The sequence below is a fragment of the Urocampus carinirostris genome, chromosome 8 (assembly GCF_059441175.1).
Source record: "Urocampus carinirostris isolate Australia breed hairy pipefish chromosome 8, RoL_Ucar_1.0, whole genome shotgun sequence".
NCBI lineage: Eukaryota > Metazoa > Chordata > Actinopteri > Syngnathiformes > Syngnathidae > Urocampus > Urocampus carinirostris.
Window position 1 is genome coordinate 16,287,767 of NC_142356.1, and position 19,100 is coordinate 16,306,866.

Genomic DNA, 19,100 nt, shown 5'->3' on the forward strand with positions numbered 1-19,100 from the left:
ATGGAAATAGCAAAAGTTATACCAATATACAAAAATGGAAACAAGCACATTTTTACAAACTATAGACCGGTATCTCTACTTCCTCAGTTCTCTAAAATATTAGAGAGACTTTACAATAATAGACTAGAACAATTTGTAGATAAACATAAATTGATTAATGAAAGGCAATATGGTTTTAGAGCAAACCGATCAGCAACAATGGCAATTATTGATGCAGTAGAAGAAATCACCCATAGTATAGTAAAGAAGAGATACGCAGTCGGGGTATTTATTGACTTAAAAAAAGCATTTGATACCATTAATCATAATATACTATTTAAAAAACTGGAAAGATATGGCATCAGCTTTGCAATGGATTCAAAGTTATTTGACGGGGAGGGAACAATATGTAAAAATGGGAGAGTTGTCATCTGAATACTTGGACATCTGTTGTGGAGTGCCACAGGGTTCTATCCATCCTGGGACCAAAGTTATTTAATTTATATATTAACGATATTTTTAATGTTTCAAAAACTATTGAAAATAGTAATATTTGCAGACAACACTAACATTTTCTATTCAAATGATAACTATATTGATTTGGTAACCTGTATTAATTGTGAACTAATTAACCTAAAAGTATGGATGGATATAAATAAATTTGCTTTAAATTTAAATAAAACCAAAGTAATATTTTTTGGTAATCGTAAGGCAAATAAAAATTTTGAAGTAAAAATTAATGGTGTTGCAATAGACATTGTATTAGAAATTAAGTTTTTAGGGGTCATAATAGACAATAAATTAAGTTGGAAAACACACATCAGACACATACAAACTAATGTATCTAAAAGCATTTCAATAATTAATAAAGCCAAATTTCTTTTAAATTATAATGCATTGTATTTATTACATTGTTCTCTAGTTCTGCCATATTTAACATATTGTGCAGAAGTCTGGGGCAATAATTACAAAAGTTCACTACAGCCCCTTTTCATCCTTCAAAAACCACACACAGGGTAGGATATCGGGATCATACCAATATTTTATTGATGCAGTCCAAATTATTAAAATTGGATGATTTAATAAAACTTTTCACTTCACAACTGTTATTTAAGGTTAACAAAAACATAGTGCCAGAAAACATACAAAAATTATTCACTCGGAAAGAGGGAAATTATAACTTGAGGGGCTGTAGTAAATTCAAAATCCCAAAGGTGAGAACAACCAGGAAAAGTATGTGTGTGTCTGTGTGTGGAGTCAAACTTTGGAATAATTGATAAGATGAGATCAAACAATGTCCAACTATTCATGTGTTCAAATTTAAATACAAAAAAGCATTACTGGCCAAATACAGGGATGAAGAAAATGGGATATGAGGGAGATTGGAAATACTGTGTTTAAAACTATGGTGAACTTGTTGTTATTGTTGCTATTATTATATCAGAACTGTTATTATAAATATTATGTTTCTTTTTATTGTTATTATCATTGGTGCCGCAGTGACATTTGGTAACTAGACGAATTATGACTTTGAGGCATTGGCATTGCGGAGATTAGTGTATAAAATCTGTGATTATTGTAATTATTATAATTATTGATATCTGACCTATGTAATAAGTATATCCATGAGATTTTGTTGTATTAGACGTAAGAGGAAAGGAGGATTTGTAAAATGTATTTAATAGGGAAGATAAAGGGGTATGAAAAATAAGCATCTGCTTCTGACTACCCCTTTTCGAACATGTTATGTGACATTATTTTGTTGTTGACTCATTGTTTTTGTCCTGTTTTTATTTTAATGTTCGAAATAAGTTTTTATTCATTATACAAAATCATACATGGACTTGCTCCCTCATATCTTTCAGATCTGGTTTCCCCCTATGTTCCGGTCAAAGGCCTTCGTTCTGAGAGCGCCGGTCTTCTGGTGATCCCAAGAGCCAAGGAGTGTTCCGCTGGTTCGAGAGCGTTCTCCATCCGGGCACCGGTGCTGTGGAATGCTCGTCCCCCTGAGATCCGATCTGTAACCTCAGTGGAAATGTTTAAATCTAAGCTTAAAACTCACTTCTACTCTATAGCATATGAATAACCTATACTTTTCGTGGACAATATCTCTGTATTATTTGTGATTGCAACATCTTTTGCTGTCTGGTAATCCTGAAAGGGGGATGCCACATGTGCGGTCCCTTCTCAAGGTTTCTTCATTTTCCTCATGTTGAGGTTTTTGAGTTTTTCCTTGCCCTCATGTTGGTTCCAGATCAGGGGATGTTGTAATAATAGTCTGAAAAATAGTCTTTGTAATAACCTGTGCAGCCCTTTGAGACTCTTTGTGATTAAGGGCTATACAAATAAAAATGACTTGATTTAACAGTTGACCTGTAGCTACAACTCTTGGGAAACCGCTATATCCGAAACGTTAATTTTGCCATTTTCCCCTGTTTAATAATTGCAGAGGCCTGGCTCAACCTAAAAAGAACCCGATGCTAGCGTGCAACTAGCCACCTGCTTTCTAAATGACTTTCTTTTACTGAAAAAAGAAGCCCTCAGATTTTATTGTACTTTTGTATTCTGTGTTTTTATTTTGTAGATCTATAGTTATAATTTTGTTACCGTCCCATACCCTTAGTCGGTAAGGACATCATCTCGAGGTAAATTTGACCCTCAGGGCTTTTATGAAGTTGCGACGCTACATTGCAGATTTTCATTTTTCGCTGGCGGTTCCGGTCCCCATTGATCATGATGACTGAGGGATTTTTGTACTGTGTCCTTTTTTTTCGTGTGCACAGCCTTGTTTATAATTTCATTGGACGCAAAGTTGAATTCTAAGTTGCTTGGTTTAGCATTTTTGTATATATCACAGTCTACTTACTGTTATGCATCGAGTATTCTTCAGCTCATTTATTTTGATTGCCATCTCCTTTAGTCAATAAAGCGTATTTTATAATCACGCTTAAGTGTGTGTCTAGAGTACACATGGAGCTACAATCAGAAGATCTTATCAGAGTAGAGATATAACAAACTCTCATAAGCACATCTAGGTCATTGTAAATGCTCAAAATGGAAACACTAAAAGTGCTTTTGTATGAAGTCATATTTACAGCTGCAAATTAATCCTTGTCTTGCTTGAACCTGTGCAGTCCTTTGAGACATTTTGTGATTAAGGGCCATACAAATAAATGTGACTTGACTTAACTTTGCAATTCTACGGTTGTGTCTTTTTGGACGGACACTAGGGGGAGCCCGTGATATATTTCACGTTGTCTCGAGAAACGACGTTCCAACGTTATCGATGACTTGTGCGCAGTCGCTCAAATTAGACTAACCTTCTATGGCGCGGGTTTTAATTCACTATAGGGGTTTTATTTATATTTGTTAAAGAGACACTCTGCACTAATGGGATGTGAGTTAAAAATATTTTATTTGGAGTTTTTTCCCAAACGTTTCATACAACGGTATGGCAAAATAAGACAATAAATAAGTGCCTTTCAAATATGCATGAACACTGCAGTGATAAGTGGTAAACTTGTGTGCAATTTTATAGGTGAAAATTTATCCACATCCTTTTTTTCATTCCCATCTAATAAACTTAAATATCAAACCCTATTTCAGCATTACACAAACTTAAAAGCAAGTTTCTGAACATGTGATAAAGTGAGAATAGTAAAGACAAATCAAACAATCAAATTCCACCGTGCTGCCACGAAACACTAATTAAAGTTCATCGTTACAACCAAACAGAATAAACACATGTCCTTGAAATTTTGGCACATGAGCGTCTAAAAAAATCCTAGCCAAAAACCTTAAAGCAAATCCTAATTGGCACAGCTTCACATTTTTTAAATAAAAGGGGAAAAGGGTAAATACTGTATTTTTCACATTATCGTATGAGGAAAAAGCATTATGTATAATATTTTAATATGTAGCCTACTTATAATAAACATTTTTATAATTCATAATTTCTCCACTCTTTCTAAAATTATAGGGGCAGTGTGTATTATTTGACCACTAGATGTCATTGTATTGAATTGTGGAACAAAGCACAAGGAACAATACAAACTACAGACTCAAAGTAACCAAACTGCACTATTTCTCTGCTATTTTTATAGCAAAATGGCAGACAATAATAAAATCAATATTTGTTTATATACCACTTTAAAAGCAATGAATTGCAACTCAAAGCGCCGTATAAGTACAAATACAGTGTACGTACAAAAAAATAATAATAATGTGACGATCCAAAAAAAGATGTGATAAAACGAATATAGCTGGAAAACTCATGCCTTGTTGAGGTACACATTTTATTAATATTTGGAGTATTTTGAAATGTGTAGGAACTTATTCAAATAAATACAATTACTTCATAAGGGAAAAATGTTTTTAAAGGATAAGGTTTGAGTACCAAGGTATCATTGTAATTGTCTTTCTATCAGTAAACAATAAATGCATATAGTTTTCGTGTTATAAATATTTTTTTCAAGAAGAATGAATATATTCTTGCTTTGAGACTGGGAGGTCGGTGGTTCGCGCCCCGGCCGAGTCATTCCTAAGACTTAAAAAGTGGTCGGCGGCGCCTTCTGTTGGCTGCGGCTGCATCGGCTCGCTACAACGGGTCAGGTGCAATCGACATTTCGTTCTGTGTACATTGTTACACAGAATGACAATACAAGGAAATTATTATTATTATTATTATATTAAAAACATTTTTTCAAGATTAATATCTACTTTTCCTGATTTGTTCCCTTACAAATACTACTTATCCAATATTTCCCTGATTATTGGTCATATTCTTGGGAAACTATTGTTGATTATTTTCATTTCCTTTTCAGAACTGGTTCTTAATTTTGGGAGCTTCAGAGTAAATTTTGTTATTTATTTGTGACATTTTCAAGGAAACAGGTAATTGAGATAATGTCAGCTCTCTAGGTGAGATATATGCACATTTAACGACTTGTGAGTTTAAAAAATGCACGTTTAAATAATAGTTCATGTATTTTTCCTTTCTTTTAATGAATGACCATTTTTTTCCCCACTAAAAGGCACTAAATAATACACACTGTCCCTTTAAATTTCATTGGGTATATGTTTGGCCTCTGAAAAGTGCTTTGCAAATACAGTACAGCTGTTTTCACTCAAGTTAATCTACGGATATAAAATAAATGCAGTAAATAGTGAGCTGGATGTTACGGTGCGATTAAGCACAATGGCACAGTCAGAAAGAAACTATCGAGTGTTATTTCGTTCGACTCAATCTCTTTCATGGTGGGCGTGTCATTGGACTTCCTGTCTGGACAGGAACCACACCTTCATGGGCTCCTTCTTTCCCTTCATGGTGACAGGGCCTCGGTACGCTAGGTGGAATTGAGGGTCTGCATTCTCGGCAGACTGCAAACACCTGCAAGAAAAGGTCATATCTATAGCTTTTTTTAAATAAATGCATAACAAATCCTCCGGCCACCAGTGGGCAGTGTTGAGTTTATATAGCGTGGTGAGTTAGTTTAAGTGTAAAACTGCATGTATTCAACTATTGAAATAAACCAGTTAACATGTTCAATTCCATTGTTTGTGAATAAACGTGTAAGTTTGTCACGGTTGCCATGGCATCATGCATTTGGGTCTTGATCCTGTTCCGGTTCTTGACAAGTTTTTAGATAAGATTCCTTGTCATCAGTGGTTATAATATGTAAGATAGGAAACTAATGTAGGCTGTATGATCAATCATAACATTGAAAACCGAAGAATTTGGAGTTTACATTCTTTTACTGATCCGGCCCGCCTCAGAACAGAAAGTCTAGATCCGGCCCTAGAGCCAAACTGATTTTGACATCCCTGGTATATTTGAACGGCCACATACAGAAGAATTGAAAGATATAAGGGCTAGTTCAAAAAATAAAACTGAATACATTTTTCTATTTTGGTTTGGTTTTTAGAATTAACCCAAACATCTTTCTGTAAAGTACGATTAGAATTTTACCACGAAAATACGACTTCAGAAATACAAAAAAAAATATTACTACAGCAATATTATAATTCAAGATATACTACTGCAGAAATATTACAACAGTCATGCTACAAAAATACTGCTATAGTGCTATTAATACATGACTACAGTAATGTTACAAAAATACTACAGTAATTAAAAAAAAAAAAAAAACTACAACACTATATATCAAAATAAGTGCTTAAAACAGGGACCTAGTATATTATTTCGCTTTAAATCTGAGTGATCACAAACCGATTTGACGAAACTAATCAACTTATATCCTGCACCATCTCTCTTTTGTTCAGGACTTTAGTGTTCCAACCTAATCCGCGCTGTCCTTTTTGTCTTGTTTTGTTCAGTTAGAGTTGGTCAGCATGACAACATATCCTGCATTGTCTTTCTTTCATGTTTTTGTTCATTATAAATTAGTAATACAACATATCCTGCGTTGTCTTCTATCTTGTTCTTTTCAGTTAGAACTTGTTGTTGTTGGAATATTATGTAGTTATTCTATCCACGAGTGAGTATGTCCCATGCTTCTTCCTCCCTAGAAATTTTGGTTAAGTAGAATCACTTGATTTCCAACCATATGCTGTATTTTCTTTCATGGTTTGTTCATTTAGTTGTAGTTATTGTTTCAACATTATGTAGCATGCATAGTCGAGCCTGTGTTAAAGAAGCTTTGATGTCTTTCATATCTAAAGATCCTAGTAAACATGGTTGTTCTGTACACTATCTTACACCGATTGCCTTTCTGTAATTTAAATAAACCCCTTTCTAAAAACATTTTGGGTTCCTCCACTTCTCCAGTAATGCCAGAGCCTGACATATTGCCTGTGTAAAACATTAATAGATTCTATTAATTTGGTCTCTCTAACCTTTCCATATATTGTGTATCTGGTGTAATTTATATACAATATATTTATAGTTTTAATCACTTACGTTAGCTACTCAAAAGAGGTTTTACTCTTCTTAGTTTTCAGCGAAATGTGAGCAAATATCCCATCATCCCTTGTGGTAAAATAAAATGTATTTCTCTATTCTCTGTTTTGGGGGATCGTTTTCTAGGAGTCATCTATTGTGACTTCAAGCCTTTCCTCACCTGTAAGTATATTCCGAAACGTTAATTTTGCCCTTTTCCCCAGTTGTTTCGGTGCGGCTAGTGAGGTTGACGGTGTTGCCGAACAGGCAGTAGCGAGGCATCCTCTGGCCGATCACGCCGGTCACAACCTCCCCCGTGTGGATCCCGATGGTAATCTGCAAAAACAACAAAGTGTTTCTATAAGCACTCCCAAAGAGGTACTTGTAAGCAATCTGCAGACTATTTCTCCGTCAAGCGGTTGGTGGTCTTCGGAGCGTGAAGGCTCTCTTGTGTGTGAGATGAATGAGATTCTATTTTTAGCCCGGGCAGTGAGGTGATTTGAGTGTGTTTTTGCGTGAAACTCTGTTCCTCTTCAGTGTGTGGCCAAAATACACAAGTAGGAATTTGCTATGGTCCATGAGAGAACAATTATTAAGCATTTGAACAGGTCTGATGATGAACAAATTAATAGTCAAGTCATGGTGAAATATTAGATGATTTCCCTCGTGGATACTATGTGCAAATAGTCAGTGCTTTTCTCTAAAATTCCCCCAAAAATTACATACGAAGAGGTTTTAGTAACGTTTGTGCGAGAGGGGAGGCATTTTTGGGCACAACTCAGACAGACTTACAAGTGTGCATATTTAAAAATAGAGCAGTAGCAAAACTGAGTTTGGTTGTGGTTTATTTAGGTACTGATTACAAAGTCAAACAGGCTGATAAAAACTTGTCGGAGTTTGTTTTTCTCGACTTCCTCCACCTGCAAACTTTTGATTCATTAATCTCTCACGGCTGCTTGGTTTCAATTTTCTTCCGCGTAGTGTAGAAATTGGCACATAATTGCTGACAAAAACATGGCGAGCATTCGATGGAAAGAAAGTGAGGATTTAATTCATATTTGGCTAAGGCTTGAACCTGAGACCCACCAGTCCTGGGGCGGTCGCCCAAGATCACTCACCTGGCGCAATGTACGATTTGGAGAAAATCAGAGACTTTGATGTGCGCCTCATTTTCGTGACAATACGGCAATCACAAACATGCTTTTCTACTGAGGACTTTTTAAAATCTCAATATTAGCAGCGGCTTGATTCACACTCAGAAATGTTGGTGAGTCGCCAGCGTTTGGAGTCGAAAAAAGCTTTTGCTTCAGTGGCTCCGCCTCGGTTGCTTATCCAATGAAAAGACGCGAGGTGGATAGCGAGGTGAGATGGATAGATAGATAAGTAGATACTTTATTCATCCCCGGAGGGAAATTCTCACTTCCAGCAGTATCCTTTTGTTGTTTACAGATTAACAGGATGACCTCGGGGTGCTGTGTTGTAGTTTAGCAGCAGCGGAGTGGATGACATCACACGCTTGTCTAAAAGTTCGAGGTCCCTGCAGCAGATGGAAACCTTTGTGCCCAGGGTTACACCACCTCGTGTTCACGTAGATAGCGAGTCCACCTCCTCTCCGCTTCCCGCAGGCTTTTGTGTCTCTGTCTTTAACAGCGCTAAAGCCTGCTTGCTCTAAGTAGCTCCGGGTAGCTCCAGGTTAGCGTCCGGGATGCAAGACGTGAGCCACGTTTCCGTAAAACACAGCAAACTGCACTTCCTGTACGCTTTGATGTTTTTCACCAGCACAGCCAGTTCTTCGGTGTTATTTGGTAGAGAGTTCACATTTACCATGATTACGGATGGTACCAAAGACGCCGCTAGCCGCTTAGCCTTAGCTCCGGCTATGCACCCACGATAGGGCCCTCTCATCACGCCAGCACGAGAACTCTTCAGGGCAAGGAGTTGATTCCTCGAATAAATTTGTGCGTTAAAACCCATAACGATAGGATAGAAAGTAATCCAAGGTGTAGTTGTCAAACGGGACAAAAACGCCGAAGATAGAAGCAAACAATAAAACAAATCATAAAATGAGCAAAATAATACGGAGCTGCTGGAAAGGCTGCCCCTCGTGGCAGCGCCTATGATGCCCCTTGAGAGGAGAGGAAGGAAGGAGTATGAGTGAAGCGGGAGCTCGGCTGCCTTAGAAAGCTTAAATAATCAGCCAGTCGAATGAAAGGAAAAAAAAAAAACGCCAATACCTATATCCGTCAAATTCCCAAATATCGCTGTAGATAATCGTCTAGCCCCATAATCGGTCGAGCACGAGGGCGCTCTAGGCCTGTTTAGAGAATTTCAACCTTGCTGTGTCATGCCGAAAAATATCCCCCCCACGTGAAATGCTCCCCTGGCATATGTCCCACGCGCAAATTCACTAAAATGACTTTGTATCTCATTTTAGGGGAAAATGGAATAGAACAGTAAAGCGCGGAGTATTTGCACCTTGTATAGAAATCAGATTTAAAATATTTACTTTGGTGAAATGACACCACCTTTTCTTACCAACCGGGACATGAAAGTTCAGAAGGTAAGGAGTCATTTTGCCAAAGTATATGCTTTCAACTTGCTTCTTGAACTTCAATCCCACCTGTACAGGTTCATCGTCCACTTTAACTTGCCCGGCGATCTCCAACATGTCGAGCGCAAGGTGGCAGATGGACTTGGCGTGGTGCGTGCACGGCTCAGGCAGGCCGCTCACCGTCATATACTTGTCGCCCACCGTCTCCACCTGCATCCAAAAAGATTCCGCAACTTCCAGTAGGACTCTATTTTAAAAGTCTACCGAGGGTTTTAATATTTTTCAATACACAGTGAAGCCAAAAATAAACACGCTGATAAACACTTACGTCAGCTTGAAAAGATCGAAGGAGGGGACGAACCTGAGCCATGAGACCACCAAGCTATTCAGCCCGTAGAGTAAATATTACTTCTTTTGGTGACCCAGGGCCCGAAGCCAGCGTAGGCTTAGCCCAAAGTGGCCCAGGTCTGTTTGACTCCTTCAAGAGCATTCTTGTCTGAAAGCCCGCTGTGTAAATCTGTCACGAGAGGCTCATAAAGCGCAGTGTCCTCCCTCGAAAGCATTGTTTTGAAATTTGCTCTACCGTTCCGCTGGAGGAAAAACTTAAACACGAGAACTACGCGTTTGGCAGCACGCAATGTAAGTTTTTAGATCACGTTTTTTACACCGAAATGTGTATTCAGCTTTTAAAATACAATTTTTAGTTTTATGGGGTAAAAACATATTCAAATAATCAATGTATGTTCTAATGATAGATATTGGATTGTGTACAAACTACTGTATTTTTTTTTTTTTTTAAACATTCCCTAACATCAAAAAATAGCTTTAGGCCACACTGAGAAGAAAATATACAGGTATGCAAACATATAAAAGGAACTGTGTGTATTATTTAACACCTCCTAGTGGTTAAAAACTTAATTAACTAAAGAAAACAACATTGATAAAACCAATAGGCTTGTACTATCACATAAACGTGTATTTTTATAAATACTCGGTCAATGAATTTGCATTTATTTTACATAAGACGAGCCAAGGGAAGTTCAAACAATCTTCGGCCATCTTGCTACTAAAGGTACCCAAAAACCTCCAAACGGTTGGGGAAAAAATGAGAAGTAAAATGATGCATTTTGGTCACTCTGACTCTCTGTAGTTGGTAGTGCTCATTGTGCTTTGTAGCACTTGTTTTTGGTTGCACCAGCCCACAGGCCAGATCAGGCCTGCCAAGCGCTTGAATCCGGCCTGCGAAACAACACTGAGAGAAGCGCAAGAGAAAAAAGAGCTGCATTTTTAAATATATCCACTTGATTTTGCCAAAGCCAGGCACCACTCGCAGCTGGAGCTGGATTTCTTTATCTCTCTTTTTTTCTTACCTTCTTCGCCCATTCTTTTCTCCTCTGTCTCTCTTTGAAATGATCTGAAATGATCTGCATTTATATAGCGCTTTTCAAGTCAATGACTTCCCAAAGCGCTTTACATTGTGCTTCACATTTCCCAATAGCGGCCGTGATCTGTGCAGCCATGTAAGGCGCTAACCTGCTTATTGGGGGTAATTGGGGGTTCAATGTCTTACCCAAGGACACTTCGACATGTAACACGGACAAGCCGGGATTCGAACTGGGATCCCTTAATCCTAAAACGATCGCTCTACCTCCTGAGCTACTGCCGCCCCTTTCTCCTATCTTCTCAATTCCTCTTTTTTCTCTTTGTATCTGTCTTTCTCTCTTTTTATCTCTCTCTCTCTCTCTTCTGTCTTTTATTCTCGGTTCTTTGTTTCACTGTGTCTCCCTATTTTTCTCTCTCTTTTCTTTTTTCTTCTATATTTATCTTTTTATTCTATTTCTCTTTCTCTCACTTTTTGCTTCTCTTTTTATGTCACTTTCCTTATCTCTATATCTACCTCTCTTTCTGTATTTCTTTCTCTCTTTGTCTCTCTGTATTTCTTACAATCTCTCACTGTCTTTCTTTCTTTCTCTTTCATATCTTTCTCTCTCTCTTCCTATAACTTTTTCTCAGTTTTTTTCTCTCTTTCTTTTTCTCTGTTTTTTTCTCCTCCTCTTGCTCTCTTTCTTTCTTTTTAACTGACTAGACCGTGAGAATGTTTGTTTATTACCATGTGGTCCCCGAGCTAAAGAGAGTTTGACACTCCTGCACTACACCATACAGCGACATCTAGTGGTGAAATCAAACACACTGTCCCTTTAATATCGTAATTCATCGATTGTATACCCAACCTTGTAGACGTAAGGGTTCTTCCGCGAGTCGGTCAAGATGTCGAATCGAGTGTAAACGTCGTTGAGCAGGTTGACGATCTTGATGGCGCCCTCGGCAGAGGCGTGCTTGCTGCAGAAGGCGTTGAAGCCCACGATGCCGCTAAACAGAATCGTGACGTTATCGTAGCGCTTAGCCGGGACGGGACGCTTGTGTCTCAGTTCATTGGCGACGGACGGCGGCAGGACCGAGTAGAGCAATCTAAGAAAGCAGAGAAAAAAGGAGACGAAAATGAAAAGTTGCAGAGGGCAAGGGAATGTGTTGCCGAGTGGACAGATTGGACGCTTTTATGATCTCACCCACCATCATCGTTTGGTCAGTACATCATGCTAGAATAAAGGATGGTGTTTCTATGGCAACCGCACGGCCACAGTAAAAGAGTATTGCACAAAGCTTTTAGGGGGTTCCAACAATATTTGCAGTGGAGGCTTTATGTTTTAATGTGGATCAATCCCAAATAAATCTCTTTTTGGTCTTATTCTTTAAATTTAGAGCAGTGCTACCCAACCTTTTGGAGCCAAGGCACAAACTCATACAATTCTAGGTGTTTCTCTCTACTGGCACAGGCTGTGCCAACCAAGTTTTGCCATTTTGGTTCATTTTTGAAGGCCTACAGAAGATTTAGTCTTGTAGCTTCTTAAGCATAGGACGTATTAAAAAAGTTTTTAAAAAAAAAAGATGTTTCTAAATTTTACCACTGTTTGGTAAAGTTTCTAGAAAATAATCGTTTCCAAGACACTTTTCTGAGAAAAACGTCTTTTTACATTGGTGATACCTCCAATATCTAAACAATGCTTTTCAAAAAAAACATGGACAGAATGTTTTTACTGTGTTCTAACTTTCTAGAACCTTTTTTTGTAAAATACAATGATTAAAGTGAGCATAAGTACACGACCATTCAAAAGTCTGGACGGTATTTTTTTTCTTACAAATAATTATTTCTAACATTCTCAATGTCTTGACTATACCTTCTATTTCTTTTGCAAATCAACAAAAAGGGCGGCTTTTTGGGAAAACCCATGATTGTGTGCGTGACCCTAAACATTTTAATGGTAATGTATGTGCAAGAATTTTACTTTGTTTGATATATTTTATTATTTTATGCAGCATATATTCTTTGTTTTTCTAGAAAAAGAAAACTTAAAATCAGCAAAATTGATCTTAAATATAACATACATTTTTTTAGGTAAAAATCACAATTGAGATCAGCAAACCTGTGTGCAAGATTTTTGATATACGTATTTTATACTTGTCTGCAATGCAACTTCCTCAAATAAAATACGTTTATACTGTTCTACCTCATGAGCAGAATATAGGTATATAAAAAGAAATCAATTGTATTCTGCTATAGACGAATGTTACAGTTACTCGCCTGATCACTGTCAGAAAGCAACAATATTGAGCAATGGCATGTTTTTTTTGTTGTTGCAAATATAACGTTGGGCATATTCTTGCTGTACTCTAAACAAGTTCTCATGGCACACTACTTGAAAAACACTGAATTTCAAGAAATACAAAATAACTCTTGTGTCATTGTAAGTTGTTGTTTGCAGATGACACTGCGCTTCTGGCTGATTCTGAGGAAATATTGAGAAGGTTGGTAATGGGGTTTGGAAGAGTGTGTGATAGGCGTAAGTTATGTGTGAATGTTGGGAAGAGTAAGCTGGTGAAGTGTTCACGTGATGGAGTGGCAAATGATGATTGACACATTGGTTAGCCAATGAAAACGCCGGTATATAAATGCCAGCATACACCGCGGACTACTCCTTGTTCGGGGTAAAATCAAGTCGGCGGCCGTTGAGTAAGTTGCGAAACCTTGGGAATTTAATATTGAGCCATATATAAGGCGCACTGTATTATAAGGCGCATGGTCAGCTTTTGAAAAAAATTAAGACTTTTAGGTGCGCCTTATAGTGCGGAAAATACGGTACTTGGGTTGTGATGTGGCTGCAGTTGGTGGAATTGAGTGTGAGGTATTGCACAGAGTTAACCAAAGAAGCAAGGTTTTGGGTGCTCTGAGGAGAGTGATGAGCAACAAGAGTATGAGTATCGATGTTAAGAGGGGACTGTATGAGAGTGTGATTGTGCCGACTGTGTTGTATGGTGTAGAGACTTGGAGCCTGAACGAACAGATTTAAGAAGGACATTTAATGTTTTTGAGATGAAGTGTTTGAGGAGTATGTTAGGAGTGACAGGATTGGATAGATTGAGAAATGAAATTGTGAGGGACAGAACTGGAGTAGTAGTGGAACTGATCAAGCCTGTGGATAAGAGAGTACTCGGTTGTTTTGGACACATGGAGAGGATGGATGAGGAGCGAATGTTGAAGAGGATCTACAGAGCCGAAGTAAATGGAAGGAGACCAAAAGGAAGGCCGCGATTGACGTGGATGGATGGTGTTATGAGTGCACTGCAGGAAAGAGGTCCAAATATAGTTGAAGCTCGAGCTCTTTTTGATGAGAAGAATAAGTGGAGTGGTGTTGTGAAAGGATAGTGCTATGTTTACAGGTGTTTAAGGGATGGGAAGGGCATCTGTATGATGCGGCAAGGGTAAACCAGTGAAAGCTGTCGGGCCCTGCTGTAGAACAGAAGAGTGCGTTGCGTCACCCTGACACGAGTGACACGGCCGCTTTCTTGTGTCCCGTTTCGCCTGGAGAGACGAAAGTATGACCAACCTGGGTGCCGAGGTGCTTAACTTGTTTGGGTGTTTGGGCATTTGGGCTGGCCATGGTCGAAGAAATGTTGTGTTTTTTGCTACTTTTCCCCTTTTTTAATTTTCTTTGTTTTTGTATGTGTTTGTCTTGCTGTCGGTCACACTTCTTGAGGGATATAACCAGGGTAGATAGATAGATAGATAGATAGATAGCCATTGTAAGACACCATTTGTTTTTGTACCATTACACAATTGTGCTTTTATGAAGTACTAAGAGGAAAGCCTTGACAACATTGATATTACTAACACGGCACTGACAAGTGGTTTTATTTATTTATTTTACTTTTTGTGCTGCTCAGCTCCAACCAGACGAATAAAGCCGAGCCTTTAGCGGAAGGTCAGACTCACTGGGAATCAATAGACTCTCACCTTGCTGACACTTGAATAGCATTTATCAGTATTTATGAGACACTCGTGGCAAAATGTAACACAGGAGCTACACGAACACAAAAAAATGTGATATTAACTGCAGATTGGATCACCGCTGAGGATATTTTGTGTTCACATTTTTTATTATTAACAAAGAAAAAACTGTGACATTATATCAATAGGTTTTTTTTCCATTTGTTTGGGGAGGTCCACTGTTCTCTGTGACCTTTTCAAGAGACAGACAAAAGTGTTTTCCTTTTCAGTAATTCATGAGGCAGTGCAAAATGTTTAAGGTTCCCAGGCATTGATTATTTACAGTTCTGTACTTTCACGATAATTTAATAAATAATTGGACGTAGGTTTTATGTTATTTTAAAAAAATACTTGAATTTGACGTGGGGAAATCAAGGCTTACCGAGTGATGAGCATGATTGCATAGAACAAATAAAGATATAAAATATGACTAGGCTGGCAGGTAAGTTTGCTCATTGTGAATTATTTTCTTTCTTTTTCTGTAAAAATCCAAGAAAAAATGGGAAAATTGAAACTAAAATAAAGAAGAAAATAAAGCATATGGCAGACTTATTTTTATGATTTATATTATTATGATTTATTATGATCAATAACAGATCATTTATTTTTAGATGTATTTTTAATTCAACCCCTAAAACTATTTTCGTAAAATAAGAAAAATAAAACATACTTTCAAAGCATTATTTATTTCAATAATTGTTTTGAGTAAATAACACAATTTTGAATCAAAATGATACCAATATATGATATTGTATTCCTTATTTTTACAACAAATAAAATATTTACTTTAAAAAATACGCTAACATGAATATAAAAATATGTATTTAAGTATGTGCATAATAGTTGCTTGTATACATTTTAATTAGAAATATAGTTGTCGCCCTGCAACATATTTTTGCTCATTTTAAGTATTACTTATCTTATACCCAAGAATTCTACTTAATAAAAATATAATGTAGCATATGGCAGATTTATTTTATGCTTTTTTAAAAACAAGATTACAGATAATATTGCTACAGCATGGCGGTGCAGTGGTTAGCGCGTGTGCGGCACAGTTCTAAGGACATGATATTCAACCTCCTGTGTGGAGTTTGCATGTTCTCCCCGTGCTTGCGTGGGTTTCCTCCCGGCACTCCAGTTTCCTCCCACATTCCAAAAACATGCATGCTAGGTTAATTGGACGGTCCAAATTGTCCCTAGGTGTGAATGAGCGAGTGAGTTGTCTGTCTCTATGTGCCCTGCGATTGGTTGGCAACCAGTTCAGGGTGTCCTGCCCACTGCCTGGAGATAGCTGGGATGGGCTCCAGCACCCTCGTGACCCTACTGAGGATAAGCGGTGGAGATAATGGATGGATGGATAATATTGCTAATTTTAAGTTTTTTTAAACCCCTAAAGCTAGATAATGTAAAATGATTAAAAAAAACTTTTGTTTTATTATATATACATAAATATAAATATTTATATAGTTATTCTGTCCATAATAATAAGCTTGTGTACAATTCAAATACAAATATGTTTTGCTATCCTGCAACATATTTTTACTCATTTCAAGTATTCCCGTATTTTCCGGACTTGAGGGCGCACTTCAAAATCCCCAAAATTGCCAGAAAAGTGCACTTTATTAACATTGTCCCTCATAATCCGGAAAATACGGTACATTAAAATTTTTGAAGTTTGAAGTGCAAATGTACTCTACTTCACCTCGGCAAATTTCAAGGATGGTGTTAGAATCTATTCTTTGTAGAAGTGACAAACTCTCTTCCTATTTTCCAAACACATTGTTTCTATTTCACTAGGATAATTGGAATATATTCACTGCATTTTTTGGGACTACAAGGCGCAATTAAAAACCTCAAACTAGCCAGTAATTTGAAAGTGCTTCTTAAATCCAGGTGCACCTTGGAGTCTGGGAAATGCTGCATTTTTCTTACATAACCAAAATTATTTTTAAAATCAATTGGTTTCCAGTTTACCTTTTATTTTATTTATTTATTTATTTTAAAGATCTTGAAAAGAAACCATTATGACCTGTCAGTTTTCTTCTTTTCATCCTCCAGGGCCCGCAGTGTATGCTGCAAGCGGTCTGTGAGGATCTCCAGCTCCTGAGTCAGCTTGTACTCCTCCCGAAACTGCTCGCCCAGCAGAACCAGGTCCCGCGTGGCATCATGAAGCGGGATGTCGCTCAGGTAAAGGCCCCTTCGCGTCAAGTCGTCCAGGTTCATCACGCTTAAGAGACACATTGGGTTTATGATTTTGTTAAATCATTAAGTGATAGTTGTGTTAAATATGAAAAAAAGAACATCATTTGGGAGGAAACGAAAAGACCCCGAAATGAGTGTAGTAGATTTTCCCCTGTGATTTAGGCTTTATTATCTTTATTGTTACACAAAAGCTGCTGCGTGTCATTGGCAAGGTCCGGCCCATATCTAAAGAGCGGATGACGCTGTACACCGAAAAACAAAAGGGGGAAAGGGGAGTTAAGTGTTCCGTGTAGCCGAGAGCTTAGAGATCAGCCTTACGACGTTTTCACTTTATTGTCTATAATAATAATTTTTTAACCCCTCTTTATGGCTTTTTCATGACACAGCAGAAAACATGGCCAAAAATGTCCTAAATTCCAATTTTGCTGTGTTTATGCGTATGACTGCGAATTATGCCTGTTTACTATTGGTCGGCCTCATATAAAATGCTGGTCTGCTTTTAGTTTCATTTAAATTAGCTTTCCCCACTGCTCATCTGCAGCCACCTGCCACTCCACTATACCAGCTCAAGTCAATTCAGGTTGATAAGGTAGATACAATTTGATTTTTGCCTTAAATGTAAATGTTTGTATGATTTTATCTTATCGTATACATATATATGACACATGAGGAGTACTAACTGTGTACTATGTTGTCATTTTAATGCTTTTATATGTGGCACTGTGGTTCGGAATGCATTAGCTAATTTCCATTGGTTCCTATTCCCTGCTATACGCTGTACGGCTATTTCACTTTACGATCCCCACCTCAAAACAGATTAATGTATTACTCTGGGGTTCTACTGTATTTTTACTGAGTTTCGAGAGGTCTTTTGCAGGATATGAGCAAATGAGTATCACATGAACTTTCTCTGCCCTCTGTTTTATCTTTATTTCATGTTGCGTAGCAACCTACAGCGAGGTGAACGATCTTTTGTTCTCTGCTGTAAAAATATCTTCTATCAATGAGGACAAGCTTTCTTGAACTCTGCACTCCTGTTTCCAATAAATAAAATGCTTTAACAAACAGCAACAAAGCTAATAGAAGTGACAAAAGTATCTTGTCAGTAACTTGCAGGTATGCTCGCTCAGATGTGTTAGTGTGCTTGCAAACATTTGGACTGGGGGCGGGGGGATGAATACACGGCAAACACAAGAAACTAAGAATGGCCTTTGAACATTGAGGTACGTAGTAAATTTACCTGGGCGAGCAAAGAAAGAGGATGTTCTCGGCTTCGGGCAAATAAATCATCTGTCCTTTTAAGCGCAGGCAGCTGATCTCAACCCCCGTTAGCTCGTCCTCATTCTCCACCGTCTCCACATTTAGAAGACCCTCCTGCCGGGGTAACACCGCCCCTTATGAATATTTCATTTAATCTTCTTGTGCAAAACAAGTCTAAAAATGAGGTGCAACTTCACCTCGCTTTTTATTTTTAAGTGCAAAGCAACTCTTTGTGAATAACATACCAAATATAATTTTACATAATAAATGCTACTTTTTGTTCATGTCATTATAATAGTGGAATGACGATACAATATGTTCTCATTCAGTTAAAGAAATACATTAATTGTAACGGCAACTTTTGACACTTAATCTGAACATTTAGTTTTGAAACATACTTGTTTAAATGTAGTTGAGGTGCTTTGCCCCAATTTATCATAGCAACAAACTGCACTGAGAAAATATTACTATAAATTCAGTATTCCACTGACTGCAAAGTTGTTTAATTAAGCAATTGGCTAACATTGTATTTAGCTTTGCTATAGATACAAGAGAATGCATTTTATGTAGTTGTTGCAATGTGACAATAATATCAGTTATTTTACATTCATACATACATACATACATACATACATATATATATATATATATATATATATATCCATATATATATATCCATATATATCCATGTATTAAACATTTAATAAAACAATATGCTGTATAAAGATAAATAAAGTTAAGATGAACCTGCTTTTGGAAGCTGAGCTTCAAGACTTCCTCCTTCGTGGTAGAAAGTGGCCGAAAAAAAGCGATTCAACCATTTTATC

At 37.5% G+C, this 19,100-nt stretch overlaps 1 protein-coding gene across 1 annotated transcript in view; it reads right to left on the reverse strand.

The window, feature by feature from the left end:
- Positions 1-3,375: 3,375 nt before the first annotated feature.
- Positions 3,376-19,100, reverse strand: part of gucy1b1 (guanylate cyclase 1 soluble subunit beta 1) — a 28,505-nt gene continuing 12,780 nt past the window's right edge. The window contains exons 8-13 of the mRNA XM_088341756.1: positions 18,254-18,387; positions 16,841-17,038; positions 11,660-11,897; positions 9,498-9,638; positions 7,059-7,213; positions 3,376-5,368 (exon numbers count right to left, since the gene is read on the reverse strand). Of these exons, the coding sequence (XP_088197882.1) occupies positions 5,245-5,368; positions 7,059-7,213; positions 9,498-9,638; positions 11,660-11,897; positions 16,841-17,038; positions 18,254-18,387 (990 nt within the window). The 3' untranslated portion in view covers positions 3,376-5,244. The remainder of the gene's footprint in view (positions 5,369-7,058; positions 7,214-9,497; positions 9,639-11,659; positions 11,898-16,840; positions 17,039-18,253; positions 18,388-19,100) is intronic.